General features: G+C 32.7%; 1 protein-coding gene across 1 annotated transcript in view; it reads left to right on the top strand.

Annotated features, from left to right (window-relative positions):
• LOC114343434 (uncharacterized) overlaps positions 1-24,936 on the top strand; it is a 94,000-nt gene that overhangs the window by 17,601 nt on the left and 51,463 nt on the right. The window contains exons 3-5 of the mRNA XM_028294258.2: positions 2,409-2,577; positions 15,955-16,276; positions 23,074-23,523. Coding sequence (XP_028150059.1) covers positions 2,409-2,577; positions 15,955-16,276; positions 23,074-23,523 — 941 coding nt within the window. The remainder of the gene's footprint in view (positions 1-2,408; positions 2,578-15,954; positions 16,277-23,073; positions 23,524-24,936) is intronic.

Here is a 24,936-nt window from a genome sequence, read left to right as displayed (position 1 = left end):
CATCCATCTAAGCATTCTCATTTTCGCCACATGTATTCGTTGTTCTTCTTTCTTTTTCACTGCCCAACATTCAGTTCCGTACATCATAGCCGGTCTTATGGCTATTTTATAGAATTTTTTATTCAGCTTCATTGGAATTTTTCTATCACACAACACACCACTCACTTCTTTTTACTTCATCCATCCAGCCCTAATTCTACTGCATGCATCTCCATCTATTTCTCCATTACTCTGTAATACCGATCCTAGAACTTTTGCTTTTCACAATCATTTCACCATCCAAAGATAGCATTTTATTTGTAGTGACTCCATCTTTAAATGAACATTCCAAATACTCTGTTTTTGTCCTAGTGAGTTTTAAACCTTTTTCCTCCAAAGCTTGTCTCCACTGTTCCATTTTTTGTTCTAAGTCTCTTTCACTATTTCCTATTAACACTACATTATCAGCATACATTAGGCACCATGGAATGCTTCCGTGTAGTTTCGCTGTTATCTGGTCCAAAACTAATGAGAATAAATAAGGACTAAATACCGAGCCTTGGTGAAATCCTAAATCCCTTCATTATATTACTTGGAGTTAGGTATCATAGGCCGAGATATTGCCACAATACCAGGTATATCATAGATAGTAATAGTATTTCCAGGGGTTTGACTTCATCTATGCTATGCAAGCAGAATAGCAGCATTTAAGTTAGAAATTAAATTTCAATCCTGTAGATATTAAATCACTTTTTCACAAGTTTTTTCATAAATCATTTACCCTGTATTGTTTAGCAATTGAATATGATTTTAATACGGTCTAAAATCATTTCAACAGATTTACATGCTGCGGGGCAAGTTGTCATAGTGTCATCTTGCCCCGTGTAATTTGTGACAACTAGCCCAACATAACCTTCCGCAACTGAATGTCAAATCAAAACTATTCCAATGAATAAATATATCAAAATATGCCTACGTATGTAATCTATAAGATTGACAGTACCCTTTAAAATATATTTTTATTACCTTGGTTTCACAAATTCACTCACAGCACGAGATGTTTGAAGATTAAAAATTTTACATGAGAAGCCTCAAAACACATTTACACAAATAAGAGAAATAACTATTGGGCGAATAATACCTTTCGCATGTAGATGGTACAGCGTGTTAACTTCACAAATAAGGTAGAAATCGGTATTGTGACAACTTACCCCTGTGACAACTAGCCCCGGTCTCCGCTATTCAATGCCTCTTGCCATGTCATATATTTCTCAAATATCTTCAATAGGATTTAATTCAGAATGTCCAAGACATAATCTCGTCTACTATAAATGTTTTTGGTTTGTAATTCCTTTTAGCTAACTGTGGTAATTATTCTTCTTCTTTCTCATAATCCTTCGTGCCCTTCAGGGCGTCCGATGTCGGAATCCGCCTCTTATCCATTTCTTCCATAAGCTTCTATTGGTGACCAGGTTCTTCGTATCTCTTACACTCATGTGTCTCTTTTACCCTATATCCTGGATCTGCTCCATCCATGTCTTCCTCGGCCTTCCATTTTCTCTTTTCTTTCCCATTTTGGCTTCATGTACCTTCTTTGTTAGCCTGTTTTGCTCAATTCGTTGCATGTGGCCAAACCAGCTCAATTGTTTGTTTTCGATTTTCCTCATTATCGGTTCTTGTTCCAGCTCTCTCCTTATATCTTAATTTCTGAATCTTTCAAACCTCGTAACTCCAGGTATTCTTCTCATGTATCTCGGTCGCGTTTATCATTGATTCATGTATCTATCGGATATAATATGCTGTTATATACTCTGAGTTTAGTTTCGTTGTTTATTTCTAACTTTCCAAAAATTGTATTATTTAAAGAGGAATACACGTTAGTTGCCTTCTTCAGTTTATTACTTATTGCCATGTCCGTTATATTAGTATTCCTTTCTTTTTTCTCATCTTCATTTATTATCATAACTTAAGTTTTATTGAGGTTTATTTTCCTTTTTAAATTCTGTATCTGTTTTTGCCAAATATCTATTAGTATCTGCATTTTCTCTACTGTGTCTTTGATTAAAACTATATCATCAGCGCATAGTTGATCTTTATTGCATTTAAGTTTTTATATCCTATTATATATTGAAGGGTAGGCTCTCATATTAGGGAGTACTTTGGAGTTGACATTCATTATATTTCTTTAAAGATTTTTCTTTGGAAAATCTGTTTACCTTACCCCTACCTTATTTTTCAATTTCGTCCAGTAGAGTGATGAATAACAAAGAACTTAAGACACCACCTTGATGAGCGGTATTACGTAATAATGTAATATATTAGTTGTTAACAGTATGTGTAAATGAAAATGCACCTCACTGATAATAATCTGGGCGGTCCTCAGGTTAGTTGATATTATTGTTTTTATTTATCTAATAATATTTTGATAGGCTTAGACAAAATGGGATAGAAGAAACACGAAGAGCAGTTAACATAAATATTGCTTTACCTTATGCACCAACTGGACAAGACGCTCTTAAAGGAACAATCATTTTTGACGAATATCTACCTACTTCACAAATCAGATTATCTTATGGAGATCTTTCTATGGCTGACGTGGTAAGTTGTATAATACATAGATAAAATTATTATTATATTAATATCTATGTATATGTTATAGTCAAAGCCTGAATTTCAGGCACTCCTAGGTTTGACTAGTCAATCCTCAGGTTTGACTGACGGTCTTAGTCAAAGCCCGAAATAAATTACAGTTTCGGCCTTTGACTAGTCAAACCTAGGAGAGACTACGGCAAAGGTCAAAATTTAATTTTATGAAATAGTGGTTTGACTAGTCAAACCCCGATCAGCTATTAAAATGTCGTAATTTGTTATATTAGGTTTAATAAAACATAATTTTTTAATTTTAATATTTATTATTTTTTTATTGTAGTAATTAAAATAAAAAAAAATAGTGTTAATATCCGACTGGTATATTATTTGACAAATAATGACATGATTTCGAAGTCAGTTAAGTATGTTATAACGCCCAAGGGCATTAAATTTAAATAACTAGTTAAATACTGTCAGGTTGGCAAATAATAACCCAAGTAAAACTATGGTTATCACACTTACGTTACGACTATTGTTAGTAAATATACTTATTTGAAAACTAATTAATTCAAAATTCATTCAAAGTTTTTGCATATAAAGAATAATTTAGTCGGACATTAAACGTTGAAGGCACCACGGGTATTATAGATAATAACGCGTTCGGTCAACGTATATACCTCGGGCCATAGGCCCTCGGGATATACACCATTGACCTCAAGCGTCATTATCCTTTTAATACCCTTGGTACCTTAATAACTATTATTCTCACATGTCGAGGCATTATTGTAAGACCTTTTACACTTACGTAATTTGAAAGAGCATTTCTTATTGCAGTAGCATTTTATAAATTCTTGTCCTCCAAATTTAGAATATTTTGTACTAATTTCTCTTTGAGACAGAGACAGCTTGCACGTGCTAAGATCAAGTGACGAAAGACTTCTGAACGCCACATTCTGGGAAAGGCCCGTTGGAAAAAGGTCAGTTGGTCGCCCAAGAAAGAGATGGAAGGACGCAGTAGCCAGTGATCTACGCAAAATGGGAGTACAGCAATGGGAAATAGCTGCTCAGGACCGACAACAATGGAGGGAAATAGTAAACGCTGCCAAGACTCACATAGAGTTGTAGAGCCAAATGATGGTGATGATGATGATGATGACAGAGACAGCTTAACGTCTGGAACATCTTCGAAATTAGGAAATTTCTCCTTGCATCTCTTTATTCGATTTCTTGAAAAAGTGTGTTTATTGTTCCGTATTTCGTACCAACTCTATATAAACCGTCAATTATAATTGTTTTATCTTGTATGCTACTCAAAATATTTCGAGCATCCTCTTTGGCTCTATCAAAGCTGGAGATAGGTATTGTTACAGTTTTTCCGATTAAAATTGGAGGACATTTTTTTTCACTTAATTGTTTCATAGCATTAACCTGGGCATGAAGACCTTCAATCGCATTTCCTTTATTTATTTTAATCTTTTCTGTCTGTGCACAACGCATGCTCGAACGCGTGCCAAGGAGATGCTAGAAATATGTTGGGTACCATACAAAATAAAACAATAATTGACGGTTTATATAGGGTTGGTACGAAATACGGAACAATGAACACACTTTTTTCAAGAAATTAAATAAGAGAGTGCAAAGAGAATTTTCCTAATTTCGAAGATGTTCCAGACGTTAAGCAGTCTCTAAGAGCAATTAGCACAAAAGATTCTAAATTTGGAGGAGAAGGATTTATAAAATACCACTGCAATAACAAGTGCTCTTCAAAACCATGTAAGTGTAAAAGGTCTAACGTATTGTGCAACTTTAAATGCCATAATGCCTCAACATGAGAGAGCAGACACTATTTTTTTATTTTAATTACGACAATATATAAATAATAAACATTACGATCAAAAAATGACGTTTTATTAAACCTAATCTAACAAATTACATTTTAATAGCTGATCGGGGTTTGACTGTTCAAATCCCGATTTCATAAAATTAAATTTCGACCTTTTCCTGACCAACTTAGTCCCTCCTAGGTTTGACTAGTCAAAGGCCGAAACTGTAATTTATTTCGGGCTTTGACTAAGACCGTCAGTCAGACCTGAGGATTGCCTAGTCAAACCTAGGAGTGCCTGAGATTCGGGCTTTGACTATAACATATACACAAACCAGTATTAAATTTTATTCTTGTCCTTCTAGTGCCGACTCCACTAAGGAAGGTTGGCTATTATAACCATTGCAAATTCGTCTTTATCTTCTGCTTTTCTGAAAAGCGTCTGTGTGTTTAACCCGGTCCAGTCGCGAATGTTTTTCAACCAAGATATTTGTCGTCTAGCAGGACCCCTTTCTCCTTCGATTTTACCCTTCCTAACCAGCTGCAACAACTCGTACTTATCATTTCTAAGTACTTATGTGCCCCAAATATGCTGTCTTTCGCCTTTTATTGGAGGTCAAAAGTTCTCTGTCTCTTCCCATTCTGTGTAACACCATTTCATTTGTAATGTGATCGGTCCATGGTATTTTCAAAATTCTGCTAAAAAGCCAGACCTCAAGAGCTTTCAGCTTTCTCATTTAAGCCGGATTTATGTTACTACGGGGACGTGGACGGCACTGAGCACGTTGAAGAATCGTCTGATATGAAAAGCATTGGCTGGTTTATCTTACAACGGAACGGGCGACACCGGGAAGTGCCGAGGACGTGCGTTTTCTATTGTTCTACGAGCCGTGCCGTCCACGTCCCGGTGTAAGATAAATCAGCGTTAAGTCAACATTAACAATCCAGGCTTCGACACCTCCTCCTCCTCCTCAGTCGTTTCCTCATTGCTGAGTGTCGTGCTTCCCTATAATACGAGCAACTATCTCTTTCCATCGGCTTCTGTCCTGAGCTTCCCTCATGAATTCAGAGAATGTTTTTTCGACACCAGAAAGAATTAATAATAGAGTGGATATAACATTTTACCATCCGATTTCGGATTTGCAGATTGAGTCTTTGGTTACTTATAAATTTCCTCATCTTCAAAAAGAGTGCCCTTGATTGCTCTATCTTGATCGAATTTCTGATTTCGGATTTAGATCTTCCGCAATTCAGATTCCTCTGTATTTCATTTTGTCAAATTTTATTAATATTATACACACCCAAACTTATATGGAATCATCTGATATTTCTTATTTTTTTGCGCCAATTTAAAAAAACAAACACACGAAGTCAAACAATATTTATTTTAAAGCAATTTAATAGCAAATATATAACAATTAAATAAAATAATAAAGTATTTAACAAACAAATCGAATTTACTTGTTTTAAAGTCAATAGCATAAAAAACTTCAACGTAAAACGAATAATGTTTAAATTATTTTTATTTATTTGTTTTTTTTTTTTGGTAGTCAGTGTTATCACCTCTAGTCCTTATGCAAGCTTGTTTGTGTGGGCACGCTCCTAATCAAATTATTAACATTTTTTTGTGGTAGGTTGCTTCATTCTTCAAGAGCAGCTTGTACTAGCCCTGCGGTGTTTTGTGGATTATCTCGGCGAGCTCTAATTTTTCTTTTAAGCATATCTCACAAATACTTTATAGGGTTAAGCTCGGGTGAGCAAGCAGGCCACTCCAAACAAGGGATACCTTCTGCTTTAATGATGTCTCTAGTCACTTTAATGGTATGTGGAGGTCCATTATCATGCATGAAAATTAAATTTTCTTTTGTTGCACGTCTCCAGAGTCTAACTACAGGTTATCTACATACCTGTGAGCAGTTAAAGTTTATTGGATGAAAATTATTGGAGTTTTTTTACGGATTTCCAGAACATTACACTTCCCCTTTTATATTTGTGAACAGATCTGACAGTTTTCGTTCTTGCTTGTCTTCCTCGACCTCTAAGTTACACAAATCCTGACTTTTTTTTTGAAAATAGCACATTTTGTCAATTCCCAATGTTCCAGTTTTGGTGGTGAAGACATCAATTTAGGCGATCAATCTTGTGCTGCCTGGATAACTCGGGAACCCATAACTGTCTCCTGCTATATACTTTTTGTTACGAACTCTTCTTCTTATCGTTTCAACTGAAACAGTTACACCTGTTGCTTCCAAAATAGTCTGGGCTGATTATCGGAGAATAGGCCATTTTTGGGAAAAGTTATTTACCAACAATTTTATTTCTGGAATCGAATCTTATTATTGTATGTATTAATAATATAGGTATGCAAAGTCCGCAGATAGTGTGCTACTTTTTTTATAAACAAAATGGCGCCCGAAAATCGTGTTTTTTTCAATTTTTTCTCTCTAACTCCAAAGATTTTAACTTTACACCAAAAACATTCAAATAAAAATTCACCGCAATTAAATTTTGCATAGAGACGTGTTTTTTCCGATTTACTTTGACGAAAACTTTCCCCGGAAAAAGCGGATTTTTCCAACAAAATCTTTAATTTTCAACTAAACTTTTAGATAAGTAATTGTTAATCAATAATTAAATAACTTGGTAATGTGAAAGCCCTTTTCGTATAGATTTTAATTCCAGAAGCCGATGGAAATTGAATGAACGGTTTAGCAACAATTGAATTGTCAATTAAAAATTTACGGTCGCTATAATAACGACAATAATCACGATGCATAAGAATAATTATGATTTTTTCATAAAAAGACATCATACCTATCTAATGTATCTTACAGAATTGAAATTGGACTATTTAAGCGGCCTCGGGAATATTTTAAAATTATAGAGAATTTTTTGGCTTATAAACAAATAGAATATCTCGGGAAATTTTAAACTACATTAAATTGTAAAAACGGTATTCGAAAACCAGCGGCAGGACGCTCCTTCTAAAAGGAAAAACGTTTAGTTATGATGAGTAGTTCCTGAGATACAACTGGTCAAAGTTGACCGGAATTTGCGGCAAAGATATAAACAATAGGATCATAATTTTTAAACCATCACCTTTTTATTTTTGTCCTCTTTCTCCACACCAATTTTCATATCCTTAAAGTACTTATAACATATATTATTATAATAAAAACTATCGATAATACGTGTGAAAATTGCCAAAAATAGCAAAATTCCAATCAAAAATTAGGTTGGAAAAAATGTAACCCTAAAAGTTCAAAATCGGTATACGTTAAAAAAACGCATTTTCTCGGCTTTCCATGGAGCAATTTTCTTCATTCTTTTTTTGTTCCCAAGTAACTCGAGTAGAGCCATCGAACTAACGTATTATTAAATGTCAAACTTGCTTTTGTTTTGTTATAATAAATTAATTTATTTATTATAACACAAAATTTTAATTTGTTTAAATAAAAATTGTTTAAAAAATTATACAGCTTTCAAATGAAAACATTTATGTTTTTAACTTTAAAAGGTACACTTGTAGTAAGTCTATCTAAAAAAAAGCCTACAAATGGAAAGAATATGTAGTTTTCTGTTCTTATAAATAAATTAATCTATTATAACAAAACAAAAGCAAGTTTGACATTTAATAATGCGTTAGTTCTATGGCTCTACTTGAGTTATTAGGGAATAAAAAAAGAATGAAGAAAATTGCTCCATGGGAAGCCGAGAAAATGCCTTTTTTTAACGTATACCGATTTTGAACTTTGAGGGTTACATTTTCTCCAACCTAATTTTCGATTGGAATTTTGCTATTTTTGGCAATTTTCACACGTATTATCGATAGTTTTTATTATAATAATATATGTTATGAGCATTTTAAAGATATGAAAATTGGTGGGGAGAAAGAGGACAAAAATAAAAAGGTGATGGTTTGAAAATTATGATCCTATTGTTTATATCTTTGCCGTAAATTCCGGTCAACTTTGACCGGTTGTATCTCAGGAACCACTCAACATAATTAAACGTTTTTTCTTTTAAAAGAAGCGTCCTGCCGCTCTTTTTCGAATACCGTTTTCGTGATTTAATTTAGTTTAATATTTCCCGAGATATTCTATTTGTTTATAAGCCAAAAAATTGTTTATAATTTTAAAATATTCCCGAGGCCGCTTAAATACTCCAATTTCAATTCTGTAAAGTAGATTAGATAGGTATAGTGTCGTTTTATGAAAAAATCATAGTTATTCTTATGCACCATAATTATTGTCGTTATTATAGCGACCGTAAATTTTTAATTAACAATTCAATTGTTGTTCAATTTACATCGGCTTCTGGAATTGTAATCTATACGAAAAGGGCTTTTACATTACCAAGTTATTTAATTATTTATTAAAAATTACTTATCTAAAATTTTAGTTGAAAATTAAAGATTTTGTTGGAAAAACCCGCTTTTTCCGTGGAAAGTTTTCTTCGAAGTGAATCGGAAAAAACACGTCTCTATGCAGAATTTAATTGCGGTGAATTTTTATTTGCGTGTTTTTGGTGTAGTGTTAAAATCTTTGGAGTTATAGAGCAAAAATTGAAAAAAACACGATTTTCGGGCGCCATTTTGTTTATAAAAAAAGTAGCACACTATCTGCGGACTTTGCATACCTATATTATTAATACATACAATATTAAGATTCGATTCCAGCAATAAAATTGCTGGTAAATAACTTTTCCTTGTTTTGCTAATTAGCCCAGAGTAAAAGCTGCCTTTGGAGCTGAAGGTGAGAAATGGGTAGGTGTCTTCCAGCTGATTGGACAATTACACGATCGTGGCGAGCCGTTATTACTTTTTGGCGACTTTCCCTTGCTTAATTTTTTAGCTTCCTAGTTTCTGTTACCTAGCATAAATTTTGGACATTACGCCTAGCTCTACAGCTATCTCCCTTTGAGAACATTACTTGCTCTACAAGACCAATAATCTTTCCCATTGTAAGTTCTATAACCCCATCATGAGGCATATTTTCGTTTTTGGACGCAAAAGTTAGTTTATTTATTTTTGTTCAATTTGCAACTCAAGCAAATAACCTATACCGTACCGTGCTGAACTATCTGATTGTCTTATCGATTTGTTTATTTTCAATAAAAACCCTTATTCTTCGCAACAATAACAAATTTTTTCAAAAGAATTAAATATTGCTTTGAAATACATGGTGATTCCATATAAGTATGGGTGTGTGTATTTCATAAGAAATGTGAAACAAAATCGTTTATACAGGGTACCCAGAAACTCTCCTGACAAACGACGACCGTAGATTCCTCAGATAATTTTAAGACAATTTAACCCAATTCACCTAGTCCGAAAATGCTTCCTAATGGAGCTAGAGTTCTTTAAATATGGCGTCTTGTAATTAGTTTTTTTTAGATACCCCCAGAACGCTTCAATGTAGAAAAACGAAAACTGATACGCCTATTTATCTTTCAGAGATAAATCGATTCCAAAATTGCGAATTTCTAGTACCGGTCATAGGCGTCCGTTTTGGGTAGGGTCACGGTTATTTTATCGCATAACCTTTTTATCTTTAACTTTTAAGTATTTTAATACTGGATTACTAAAATGTGAGGTATTATAGTACTAAAAGGTACTCATGTTTTAAGTCGGTAAGATACACCGTTTTATAGAAAAATCGATTTGAAAATTTTTCGTTTTTTGAATTTCAAAAAAAATTTAATAAAAGAAAACGAAAACCAACTGTAAGTTTGTTTATCTTACAGAGATGAATCGATTTCATCAATTGCGAATTTCTAGTAGGGGTCATAGGCGTCCGTTTTGGCTAGGGCAACGGTTATTTTATAGCATAACTTTTTTTGTATTTAATTTTTAAGCATGTTTGACAATAGATTCTTAAATTATGAGGTATTCTAGTGCTCAAAGTTATTCTTGCTTTAAGTCGGTTAACTACATCATTTTTTAAATTACTTTTTCATTTTTTTTCAAATTCAAAAAGCGAAAAATTTTCAAATCGATTTTTATAGAAAACGGTGCATCTTACCCACTTAAAGCAAGAGTACCTTTTAGTACTACAATACCTCACAATCTAATAATCCAGTGTAAAAAATGCCTAAAATTTAAGGCAAAAAAAGTTATGTGATAATATAATCGTTGCCCTACTCTAAACGGACGCCTATGACTGGTACTGGAAATTCGTAATTAATGGAATCTGGAAGATAAATAGGCGTACTAGTTTTCGTTTTTCTAAATAGAACCATTCTGCAGATACTAAAAAAACCTAATTATATACAAGGCCCCATCTTCAAAGAGCTCTAGCTCCATTAAGAAGCATTTTCGGACTATTAGCTGAATTGGGTTAAATTGTCTTAAAATTATCTGAGGAATCTCCTGTCTTCGTTTGTCAGGAGTTTTTCTGAACACGCTGTATAGATATATGGATTTATTTTAACAGACATACATATATGTCTAATGTCTAAAAACATTAGAAGAAAAATTGTTGCTCATTATCTGAAAATAATCTCATTCTAATAGCCAAAATTGAGGATTATGTACAAATACGACAATAAATAAAAAAATACACAGTAATAATATAAAAGGTACTAAAAGTAAAATGTCTTTAGTAGGGTAGCATGTACTAATTGTTAAGCCGTCGTGATACAATGTTGAATCACCGACCATTGAGGATTTATTTGATTCTAACGAGGAGACATGCGATGTGTCATTATTGGGGCAATTTACTTGCACCCAGGACGAAGAAGAAGAAGAACAAGAAGTAGAACAAGCAGGAAAAGAAGAACAGCAAGAAGAAGAACAAGAAGGGGAAGATGAAGAACAAGGAGAAAAGGAAGCAGAAGTATTAGGAACCAGTTGGATAAATTTCCCTTTTTTAATTATTTATATCTATAGACTAAGAGCCGCTATAGGTGAAAATTCTTAATCATTTTAGGCACGACGGGACCCTATAACTTAAATAGTAGAACCTAAAAGAAAACGTTTGAGCACTGTGCCGTCACTTTTCAGTGGCACATGCGTCTACAGTGGCGCATCAAACTTTCCACTTATGGACGGGATACATAAATTAAAAAATACCCTCCCTCATTACCAGAATTTAATTTTTTTCATTTTTTTAAGTTTTATGTGATTAAGACATAAGATTCATCGTAATTTTAACCCACCACCCCCTTCTCCCTACCCCCACCATCAAAAACTTTATTTTTCGATTTTATTTTTTTTTTGGGGATGCACTCAATTTTAAAATTTCAAAAAATTTACACGTATAGTTAAGGCTTTTATAAAATATGTCTATTTTTATAGACCTGTAGGTTGAGTGTACATAACCTCAAAAAAATTTTAAAATTTTTTTTTTGAAAAAAAGTATATAACTTTTTTTTGGGAATAGCTGCAGATCTAATTTTTTCTTAGTCTTGTGTATTTTATCAAACACTATATTTCTAATTTTTTTCAGATTTTTCTGTAACGTTAGTCACCTTCAAAAATCCAAAAAACTGTTTTTTAAGGGGGTTTTGGGGGGTTTGAACGTGTTTTTCTGATTTTTAAATATTCTAAAGAACTCAGTTACTTCAAGTTACATATAACCTATAAAAACAAAATTGATTTGATATATTATGAAGTCTATAAAATAGGGAAAATCCCCCAAAACCCCCCAAAAAACAGTTTTTCGGATTTTTGAAGGTGGGGAGAATTACGGAAAAATCTGAAAAAAATTAAAAATATAGTGTTTGATAAAACACACAAGATTAAGAAAAAATTAGACCTGCAGCTATTCCTCAAAAAAAGTTATACGCTTTTTTGAAAAAAAAAATTTCTTTTAATTTTTTGAGGTTATGTACACTCTACCTATGGGTCTATAAAAAATAGGCATGTTTTATAAAAGCCTCAACTATGCGTGTGAATTTTTTGAAATTTTAAAATTGATTGCATCCCACCAAAAAAAATAAAAACGAAAAATGAAGTATAGCGGCTCTTAGTCTACTACCGCTATTTATCACTTTTATCATTTTTAACCCTTGCTAATATCAATTATTCATTAGATTCAAATTAAACAAAATCATCCGTAGAATAGGCCTACCGGGGAAACCAAGTTAAAAAAACGTGCCAAAGGTAGCGTGGAAACGTGTGCATATTATGACGATTACAACTCTTTCAACTTTTTGAATCGTTATATCTCAAAAACGGTGGCGCTTAAAAAAAAAGGATTAAAACATTTTTTGTAGATAATCATCTAATCTACAATTTTTGTCTAGACTAATTTTATGATAAAACTTACCGTTTCGCTGAAAATTGCGAAAACCCCCCTTTTTGTGACCTTTGACCCCGAGTGTTTTTTTCCTTGGTTCAGATCGATCAGGACTTTTGGATTGCATTTATAATGGTATTCTGAACAATCCTGCCAATTTTCAGCTCGTTGCTAATTTTTGTAACGCATTTTTTTCGGATGTGTAATTTGACTGGAGTATAAAAGGTTGCGGCAGATTATCATGCTCGAATCGTTTCCAGCACGTAGCATAGTCTCCGAAAAACCTGATTTTACAAAGAGGTATCTAATACGATACGTTCCGGACAGTGTGAATTGTTCATATTTAAAACCATTAAAATCAATATTTTTCGAAAACTAAACGCTACGTGTCGGAAACGATTTGTGCATGATAATCTGCCGCGACCTTAAGCAGAATAAAATTTATGATAACGAAATCCGAAGTAATAGCCCAGGGAACACACAATTTTACGAAAACCTCCAAAAAAATCAAGGAAGGATGAAAATTTGGGAATATATAGTTGAAATTGTCTATTATTATATAAGAAAATGTTTACAATTTTACATCCCCTCCATTTTACAAAAATTGGGAAATACGGAGTGAAAAATATTTTCTCGTGAGTGAAAAAATATACGTTCAAAATAGGCCCGGAATTGGATAAAATGACTAATTCTTAGCAACTCTTGTTTTATAGAGTTTCTTCACTAAGTCAATACTTTTCGAGTTATTTGCGAGTGAATATGTTCATTTTTAACAAAAAAAATGTTTATGGACAGTTTTTCGCAGAAAACTCAAAAAGTAAGTACTCTAGCAAAAAAATATTCTTAGTAAAAATATAGCTTATAAACATTGAAAAAAATGGTGTACGAGTGAGGTCTGCAGACCCAGTATAAGCAGAGTTGTAGCTAATAAAAAGTAGATTCTTCTTCGTCAAATTCCAAATCGAATATTTCAATGTGAAATAACCGAAAAACAGAGCACTTTTCGGGAAAAATTCATTACGACTTTTTTAAAGTGTTTATAAAAAGGTTAATTTTTGTTTTTTAAAAAAATTTCTAACATTAAAAATAAGTGAGTTACGCTCAAAATATTGTTGGTCACTTTTATTTTTTGGTACAAAAATCGCGAAAGTCACCCCCTAATTAGCTTCAAAAAATAAAATAAATCGTAACCGCTTCACAAGTTACTTTACTTATGTATTGTTTATATTATCTATAAGTTTCATTGGTTCAAAGTGCTCAGTTTTGAAAAAATTGGCTTTAAAATAAAACATTTTTTTTTAATTTTGAAAAGAAATGGAATTGTTCATGGAATTAACTTAAAAATTATTAAACAACCAATACAGAAGTAAAAACTTCGAGATGTATTCTGGTATAAAATCGTTTATTTAAAACTATAAAATGTCATGGATTGCAGAACGTTTTCGTTCTAAACAGAACATCTTCAGTGCATCCTGCCGAGTATTTTGAAACTAGCACACTGTAAATAGTGTTAACATCATCATATATGGTTTACATAATGTAATATGTTAAAATGTTATGACTACAAGTCGATGTTAATAGATAAAGTGGAACACATGCTAAAAGGGTGCCATGGTTCCCTGCTCGAAGATGCTAGGTACTTGCCAATTCAATGGGCACAGACCAACCAAATTTTTTATTTTTTTTTTTTTTAAATTATTAGTAATACCAAACATCTTAAAGAGTAATAAAATGTACGTTTTGCTTTTCTGAATATTTTTCCTTTTTTGTTTTCTTGTTATACTAAAATTGATTATGCTATGGCTGTTCAAAATTTGCCTAAACTCGTGATTAGTTACTCGTTCAAGCCATTTTTAAAAAACAAAAATAATCCTTTTTTTAAACACTTTAAAAAAGTTAAAATGAATTTCCTCGAAAAGTGCTCCGTTTTTGGGTTATTTCACATTGAAATATTCAATTTGGAATTTGACGAAGAAGAACCTACTTTTCATTAGCTACAATTCTGCTTCTACTGGGTCTACAGACCTCAAGCATACACCATTTCTTTCATTTTTTTATAAGCTATATTTTTGCTAAGAATTTTTTTTCACTGAAATACTTACTTTTTGAGTCATCTCCGAATAACCGTCCAAAAACATGTTTTTTTCTGTTAAAAATGAACATAATAACTTGAAAATATCTCGAAAAGTATTGACTTAGGGAAAAAATTCTATAGAACAAAAGTTGCTTAAAATTAGTTATTTTATCCAATTTCGGACTTATTTTGAATGTATATTGTTCACCTTCGAGAGGGGGGTATTCCCCTCTATTTTTAAAAAATGGAGGGGATGTAGAATTGTAAACTTTTTCTTATATAATAATAGACAGTTTCAACTACCTATTCCCAAATTTTCATCCTTCCTTTATTTTTTTTTCGGTTCAGATTGTTCTTTGATCGGGCTATAATTCAGGACATGTGAAGAAGAGGAGCTGGACTATCAAGTTTACGCCGATTGAATACACAAGATTTATGGTAACGAAAACAAAGTCAAAGTCGATGAACAGAGCAGAAATATAATTTTTTTCTTTTACCTTAGTTTAAAATTATTTACCAATATTATTCACGTTACAAATTTCAACTTAACATTATCATTCATTTAATGTATGATACATTGTATGCAGAGCAGAAATCTAAACATTCCCTTCCTTAGGTACCTTCACACATAGGTATTTCAGGTAACGAAAAGGTCGATGCCCAAGCACTTAAAGTAACTACTGACGAACACATTGATATTATTCAAAGAATTCCAATCGCAGATATCAATTTGAATATCAAGCAATATTGTATACAAGTTTGGCGCATTGTTGGGATTCGAATAGCTCAAAGCTAAAAGAGATCAACAAATACATCAATCTCCAGCTCCAGCTCACTGAAAAGAGAAGATAACAAGTGGTAATAAACCGATTAAGAATTGGGCATACAACATTAACCCATAAGTACTTAATAACCAAAGAGCTATCACCACAATGCTCATACTGTAGATGCCTGATAACAGTCTAGCACATTCTTACAGAATGTCTACTTTACTCGCATGAACGAAGCATAAACAACATTTCTGAAGAACCAAGCTGAAGAATATATTAAATTATAATTTATTCAGTACAATTAATTATCTTAAAGATATACATTTATTTCATAAAGTGTAATAATTATATTGTAATTGTTCAACATCCGCTAATAACCTTCAATGGTTGATGCGGCTTTATATAAATAAAAAAAAAAAGATTAACATTGTTATATTTATTCTTTTTTAATATTATATTATATTTTACAACTCTTTTTAGTGCGCATTTCACTACATGATCTCAAATTCAATTAATAAAACAATTAGAGGTGATGAAGACCAGACTTGTATTAGGTCTGCTCGGTATCAAATGAGAAGAACCAGGGCTACTAGTAGAAAAGATGTAGAAACAATTGAGAAGCAATCCCGCCAATCGTTCGGTTCTACTGGAGAACCCAGTCTATGCCCGATTGAAAAAGGTGTAGTCTACAACGATTATGGGCCATTTAAGGCTGGACAAGTGATTCAGGGATTGGCTGCTGGATTGAACCAAGAAGTTGATCCTAACAACGTGGACAATAGATATGCAGCTACGTTAGCAGGTGAGACTTGAAAGAGTTTTTAATAAGAAATTCCACTTCTTCCCTTAAAACTTCTTTTATTTGTGCATTCATTTAATCAAAATTACAGGTACTTTCGTAAAACGTATTTGTGTTTTAGGCTGTTCTTTAAAGTGTTTGTGGGATCCATATTAGACCAGTGTCTAGTATTACTAATCCGTGATAGTTGCCGACTAGGTCCCCATCAGTCTACAATTCATTCTCTTATAAACACAATAATACGTTTCTAATAAATACAAGTGAGGATCGGCTAGCATAAGCAATAGCCTCCCAAACCATTACTCCAACTGTCCTGTGTACATGGATCTCAATAGCAAAATCCGATATCTTGTCGCTCTCCACGGCGGCGTCTTACCATCTTACGACCATCATGTGTTCCTAAACAAAATCGAAATTCGTCGCTAAATGCTGCATTATGCCATTCTGCCACCCAATGCTGCCTGTTCTCTGAACAAATTCAAACGTTGATGACACTATAAAACAGCCATAAGACCGGCTATGATGTACGGACCTGAATGTTGGGCAGTGAAAAAGAAAGAGGAACAACGAATTCATGTGGCGGAAATGATAATGCTTAGATGGATGAGTGGAGTGACAAAGATGGATAAAATTAGAAATGAGTATATTAGGGGAAGTCTAGATGTGGCACCAATTGATGCCAAAATGAGAGAGCATAGGTTAAGATGGTTTGGTCATGTTCAACGTCGAGACGTTAATCACCCAATACGAAGAATAGCTGAAGTGCAGATTCCTGGAAGGAGTAGGAGAGGAAGACCAAAGAAGACCTGGGGGGAGACGATAACAGGACATGTTGGTAAAGGGGATTAACATTTATATGACCTAAGATAGAATTGTGTGGAGAAATGCAATTAGGGAAGCCGACCCCGCATAGGAATAAGGCAAAGAAAATGATGATGTAATGTTTATATGTGGGATGAGCCACAGCTATGTTTTATTGACAATAACATATTTTATTCCATCAAACAAACAGAATATCAGACACCGATTTGTTGGCTGTCTTTCGCCATTTGTCCCCTCACCCTCAAGAACTTGCCCAAAGGCTTGATAACATATACATTATCCGTCCATCCTATCAGTTCCCTATTAGCATAAATTGTGTAATAATATATGTTAGTGCAGACTAAAGAAAGCATTCCTTGCATCGGCATCATTTAGTTTACTTGTAACCTTTGACCTGATGATGCTCTGCAAATTTTAGAGAGCGAAACCGGTCGTCGAAGCAAACATAAATGATGGCGAGTACGTCTGTCTTTTATTTCATTCTGAGTATTCCATGTATATGTTCAACAATTCTATGTGTTATGTGAAGAGATGCATCAAGTCAAACTAGTTTGATTTTACTCAACAAACTTGACTTGACTTGAAAATCAAACTTTTTTTATAAAAAAGTTTGACTTGACTTGATTTCGATATGTGTAGGTTTGACTTGAATTCAAACATCTTCAAACAGTTTGAAAAGTTTGAATATTACGCAACGTGTTTATTTTCAATTTTAAATGAGACCGCCTACGCTTTTGTCCAAAAATTTTTTTTGACAAATTTCAATAAACATAGAAATGTATTAGGTAAGTATTACGTAACGCGATTTTTGAAGATTTTTATCCCCCCCCCTACGTAACGCACTCTTATGGGAGTTTAACTATTGCGTAACGCAATTTTTGAAGATTTTTGACCCCCCCCCCCCAAACTGCGTTACGTAATACTTGAACAGTCCGTTAGCTGATATGATATTTAAACCGCAGACAGACAAATAAAACCCAATAAACGCGTTAGTTAGGATAATTAAGAAAGCTTAATGCATATTTCGAGGGGTTCGAGCGAAAACCCGATAAATACCAAAATTATGAAATCCGGTATTTTTATTTCTGCTGTAGTAAAAACACGTCTCCTACCACTGGTAAATGTTATTATTTGATATTAACATTTTTAAGCACAATAACTAATAAAAACCAAACATGGTAAAAACCGTTAACTCATATTTTCAAATAACACCAACCCGATATATACCTTTACTGATAAAAATACTTTGTTGTAAACATATTTATAATATGAGAATCCGGTAGAATCATTTATCTTCTTTTTCCTGTGTAAAGTTACTAATTTTATTAGAAACATTTCTAAGTTAAAAACTGATCATTCATTTTATCGGAGATGAAGATTACAAAATTGTTCATTTTGACAAAATATATTCATGCGAAAATCCGATAAAGAATTTTAAAATAGATAGTTTATTAAATTTCAGCACACTTTTTTCCTGCGAAAACCCAGTAAAAGATGGCGTAAATTGACAATTGAATATTACGAAAACAAAAAAGCGGTTAGAATGGGGCTATATTTATAATGAAAAACAAACTCAGAGCTTCCAAGCTACCACAGCAAATCAATTGTAGTAAATTTAAATTTAAGTGTACTGAAAAGTTGTCTGAAGACTATTGAAACTCTGTAGAAATTACTGGAATCTAGTAGTAGTAGTTTAGTCTAGAAAATTTTTTATTTTGCACAATATAACTGTTAAACTAATTTGGACAAGACTTGTCCTTAAAACTTCCCAAGGAAAGGAACGAACATTTAGTAAGAAATGTTTCTTTCCACTAGCTTACCATGAATGAATTCCAGTGTGTCAAAAGTTTTTTAAAAAACGCTGTGTATATTCTCAAATGATATAATAAATGCTGTAGCTAACAGTGATTCTACTGGATGATATTCTAAAGAGGACAATAGCGGAAAACGGTAACCAGTTAATAAAAATATCAGAAGATATTGGTTTGAATTAAAAAAAAAACTCATACTCTACGCCCTAAAAGGCTAAAACAAATTTCATCCCAAAAAGCAACCATAGACTTACCAACTCCGGGCAATTTACGAAAGTTGTATAAAAGTACCTTTCCAATAAGTGAAGCAAAGAAAACCGATTTGATAAACATGTGCCAAGAAAATATTTTCCAGAAGAGGTACATGCTTGAATAACAAATTTAAAAACCGGTAATTAAATCGTAGATCGAATTCCAGATTCCAGACGTAATGATGTGAGAAGAATCGGAAGAAAACACATTTTACCTTTTAATTTTCTAAAAATAATGCAGATTTATTTATTTTTGTTGGAATAATATACAATTAACTTTTATTTTATAATTAAAAAAATTCAAAATAAAAACCAATTAAGTCAAATGTTATACTCATTCAACGAGGTAAAACCCGATAAATATCACGTTTTATTTTTTTTGTAAAGACGTTTTGACGTTTTTATAAATTAAACTTATTAAAATTATTCTAACTAAATATTAAATTCTCTACCATTTGGCTATAACAAATATTTGATAAAACTTCCTATGACGATTAAATCTTCTTCAAACTTCCAAAAATCTTTAATCGCGATTATCTCTAAACAATGGTTTTGTTAGTTATCGGGTTTCCGCTCGAACCCCTGGATTTATACATTAATTTTTTTAAAATTTAAACCCAACATTTGTAGCTTCTATCCGAAAAAAATTTAAATTGTATAATATAAAACCACCCTATGGTTAGTTTTGAATTTTAAAGAAATACCAAAGAATATACAGCAATACTTTTGTATTGTGGTGTTTTCGAGGGAACTTGGTACATCTTAGTACCAGATGTTTTTGGAACTGGCCCTAAGATAAATAAATGCCTTTTTTAATAAAAGAAAGTCATAAAAATTCCAAATCATTTTATTTTGAGCTGTTTATTGAAAAGCCCAATAGTCTTTTTTTATTATAAATTGTAACCCTTACGAACATTGGCGTAACATGTTGCCTGTCAAAATGTTCAATGTGTTTTAAATGTATTAATTTTTTTCGAATCCTGTAAAAACTAATAAGTATTTTTGAAAAATTTAAACGCAGAATGAAAGATTACATTATTTCTGAGGGACGAAAATCCCTGAAAACTTCTATAATGTTTATTTTAATAAGTTACAGGGGTGAACATAACAGGGAAAATTTACTGTTATTTTTAATTGCAAATATTTCATTCAAAAGAAACTTTTTATTCTTTCTTTTCATTCTGCGTTTAAATTTTTCAAGAGTACTTATTAGTTTTCTCAGGATTCGAAAAAAATGAATATCTACATTTAAAAGTTTTAATTTAAAACACATTGAAAATTTTGACAGGCGACATTTTGCGTCTTTCCCTTAACGAGAACTTGGAGTAATAAGTGCTTTATTCAGACAGAAAGTCAAACTATCCGTGTAGATTCATTTCTTCATATTACAAGTTGTAAGACCCCCGTTTAATATTTCAAATTCAAACATTCAAGTCAAACTTGTGCAACTCCATTTGGCAAGTGTCTCCCCAGCGTGCTGAAAATTAAGTTTTTCCAAATTTTCATCAATAATTGTATTTCCTTTTTGGTCGAGATGAGAACCAAAATGTTCAAACGGCAGGATGACGTCTGACAGACGTTTGCTGAGAGGGGCCATGCGTCACTTAACTCGGTTGTATGCGCTCTACCGAGCGCCCAGAAGGTTTAGTCAATGTAGATCCAGGTTGTACTACTTATTTAAAGTGTTGAAGGTAAAGTTCTTGACTTTCCGGTAACATGGGTTTTCATACGGCCCCACTGGCTTCACGCTGTTCGATTCTGTTATCATAAAGAGTTTGAATGCAGAAAGTTTGAATCAGAAAGGTGTTTCAGAAAAAGGTAACACCGTCTCTAGCATAGGTGAAAAACTGGAAAATAATAATTGAATTTGCTTAGTAAAAATTTTTGTATAACGAATAATATACAATGTTGCCAGTAGTTTCGGCAAAATCGTAAAAAATGTGTAAAATTTTTTGTTCTTTAACGCGCTGTACCGTGAAAACGCATGCCGTTACAAACAATTTTTACTAAGCAAATACCAATTACTTTTCAGTTTTTCACCTATGCTAAAGTTATATCGATAAAACGGAACTTGCCAGCAAGCAGTTCTAAGCATACAGAAATAATTTTCAAGAAATTTAAATTTACGACCCTATTTTGATTATAATCGCTTCCTGTATTAAGTTACTTTTATGTGGCACTCATTGTATTATTAATTTTCTTATCTTAATTGGCAACTAACATGTCAATCTCAACAAAAAAGTATATCTACTGTGTTCAAACTCTTTCAAACTAGTTTGACAAACAGTTTGAATTTTCAAACCTGTACGATTGACCAGTTTGACTTGACTTGAATTATTTGTCAGAAGGATTGACTTGAGTTTGACTTGAAATTAAGTCAAACTCAAGTCAAGTTCAAACATTCAAGTCCAACTTGTGCAACTCTAGTTATATGCTTCTATGTTTGGGACTTTTTGTCCTAGGTAATGAGTTTTTTGTGGTAAAAAAATTGTAAAAAATGTGTTTTTTGCGTATTATGTGTTGCATATGTGTAGGGTATGTTAGAGATATGTGCTACACATATTCCTCTCCTATTGTTGGTATGTTTTTGTTGTTCACTTCTTCTTTAAGTATTCGTAACCAAAGTCTGCTGCATCCTTCTGATGGATTTGCTACACATTTTTCTTGATTTAGTAGGTTGAGGGCTGAGTCTTTGATTTTTCTCTTTATCATATATGTTTTCTTCATGATTATTGATTGATCTTTCCACTGTGGTCTGTGTCCATTGTCCCAGGCATGTTTGCAGATCTGTGATTTGTCGAAATCCCTGTTTTTAATGTTTGTTTTATGTTCGTTAATCCTGACACTTAGTGGTCTTGCAGTTTGTCCCACCTAAAAATTGTTGCATTCCGAGAGTATTTTATAGATGCAGTTTTTTGACCTCTCCTGTGTGTTGTTCGTTTTGGTTTTGGTCAGTTTTAGAACCCTAACAAATAAGTACTTTACTAACAATAAAACACTGAAAACGTTTGTTTTCTATACTTCCACAAAATTTATTACAACTAAGTGACTACAGCTGTTTCGGCAGAGTGCCTTTCTCAAGTGATATAGTTTACAATGTGTTTGCCTTTTTAAGTCTTTAACTGAAGAGGTTGAGGAGTGGGGAGCTGTTTGTCTCGAGTTGGTCGTTCAGAATTATATCTGTATTTTTCAATTTATTAATTTCCATAGATTCTAAAAAAGATAGCTCAAGGCTTTTATTTTGAATATGCAGAATTTGAAACTCTTCATTGAAAGAATGTTTATGATCTAGAAGGTGAAGTGCGTATGTAGAAGTGTCTGTTTTTCTATTGTTGAAAGCCCTTTTGTGTTCTGCTATCCGTTTGTCAAAGGTTCTGCCAGTTTGACCGATGTAAGTTTTCGGACAATCACCACAAGTTAGTTTGTACACACCACTCTGTAGTTGCTTTCTCTTTCGGCTTTTATTGTTCTTAATATATTTGCTTAAGTTGTTGTTAGTTCTGAAAGCTGGTGTTATTCCTTTCTTTTTTATGTATCTGGCTATTTTTGTTGTTATCGTGCCAGTATATGTGAGAGAGCAGAAGGTACTGGGTTCTTTCTGTGGTGGTGCATACACTAATTTCAGGGCTTTCTTATGGAGTTTTTGGTTTAAAATTTTGTTAACTGTTTGTTCGTTATAGCCATTGTTTACTGCTATTTGTTTAATGATGTTTAGTTCTATCTCGAAGTTATTTTTTGTCATGGGAATTTCTGTCAGTCTATGTATCATGCTATGGTAGGCTGCTAATTTGTGTTGTGTAGGATGGGATGATGAATTGTGTATGGTTGTGTCAGTATGGGTAGGTTTATGATATACGGAGAACTCATGTTTGTTGTGTAGTCTGGTAATCGTAGTACTTTACTTTTTATTTTTTAGGAGATTTATGCCAAGCAGCGTTGATTCAAATGAGTCCACCTTTTCAGCTTGGCGGTTCAGGTGGCTGGAATAGCACAACAAATCCAAAATATTATTTTCTCCAGCAGAACGATAATTTGGATTTGACTGATCAAGACATTAGAGGATCATTAGATGGACTCTACATGGCACTAAAAATAAATGACATCAAAGGAAAAACTGACGTTAAAATTTCGCAAGTCCTAGATATGTATTACTCTCCTCAACAAAAAGGAGTTTTTAATACATCTTTTAGGGCATGTAACAGAAATATTCTTTATTCTGAATTGGTCGATTCTAAAACTCTACAAAAAAATATCAACAATCTTATGTCAGTAATGGACGATAAGGGCCAATATCCTGGATATATTGTTCCTGAAAAATATCCAACACTGGCCGAAGCAGCATTTAACAACTTTGCATCATATCTACGTAAGTCATTAATTTGTCAATTTTTTTTTATTAGAAAAAAAGTCGCATCCACCAAAAGGTTATTAGCGACGGAACAAAATAAAAATAACAAAAGTAAATAACTACAGATTACAGAAAATATTTCGAATATGATATTTAACTATTATTATCATAGGAACAGTTTTGACCTAGAGTTTTTGCTAGAGTTCGAGATATTATAACGATGTCTTACTTGTTCATATGTATCACAATCTATTAAAAATAATCTAGGGAAATAAGCAATAAATAGACCATGTTCGTGCCAATAAAATATCCAGATAGCTGACAACTTTTTTAGTTATTGTAGACTTGTATGGAACCTACCGGTTTCCTACATACAGTTCGCGTCCGGTTTTTAATTATTAACAATTTAGTGCAAAAAACGCGATTTTTTCGATTTTTTGCACTCCATTGAAAAGCTAAATAGTTGACATAAAATTAAAAAATTTAATATTTTAGAACATGGAATACCTTTAAAATGCCGATTTTCGAAAGTTAAAAAGTTAAGTTGTTGCTTCGCAAACAGCAATATAAGTGAAAATTGTTATTTGTTAATAACTTTTGCTAAAACTAACTTAGAACTTTAGTATTTCACCCAAAGTTGGGTATTGTGGTACTTAACAAACCCCTTAAAATTTGAGACCAATCCATTAATTAGTTTAAAAGTTATTCTATTTGTTTATCCCAGAGACCTTTGTGTTGCAATAACATTAGACAGAAAATAATGAAGATGGTGCAATTCTGCGTATTCCAAATGAAAGTCGAAAAGTGATACTATCAAAATGTATTAAAAAGGATAAAAAAATATCTAATACATACAGGGTGTTTGCTAAAGAATGGGCCATAGCTTAACCTTAGATTCCTGAGGTTAAATTAGGTCGATTTGAGCTAACTTACCTTAGTACGAAAGTTGATAATAACAGAAATACAGGGTGTAAAAGTTAAACTTTTATTTTATTCATTTTTGAATATTTTATGACAGACATGAGATAACAACACTAAATTTGGTAAGGGGGTTTTTTGAGACGAGAAACCTAAATTTCCTACCAAAAATTATATATTACCCAGAGGGCGCCACATACGTCTTTCAGTGCTCATTTAATACGTTTAATTTTTTCAACCCCCACTCTACATAATTTTGAGATCAAATGTTTTACTTCCCTATTATTTTTACTTATAAAAGTATACTACGATGCAAAATTCAATTTTTTGCATTTCATTGTAGTTACTAAAAACCTTTTGACATATTCTTGTCATACTTGGCAGCAATTGTAAGTACTGTACACCCTTCTAAATTGTATTAAACAAACATGTCTGGCTACTACCAGAGGCGTACGACGGCGGAAAGGGAAGGGTGAACCATTCACTTTCCCCTGTCGTACAGTTATATTAAAA

Source organism: Diabrotica virgifera, chromosome 10 (assembly GCF_917563875.1).
Source record: "Diabrotica virgifera virgifera chromosome 10, PGI_DIABVI_V3a".
NCBI classification, from domain to species: Eukaryota; Metazoa; Arthropoda; class Insecta; order Coleoptera; family Chrysomelidae; genus Diabrotica; species Diabrotica virgifera.
The sequence above is the reverse complement of the archived record's forward strand: the minus strand, read 5'-3'. Positions and strand labels throughout refer to the sequence as shown.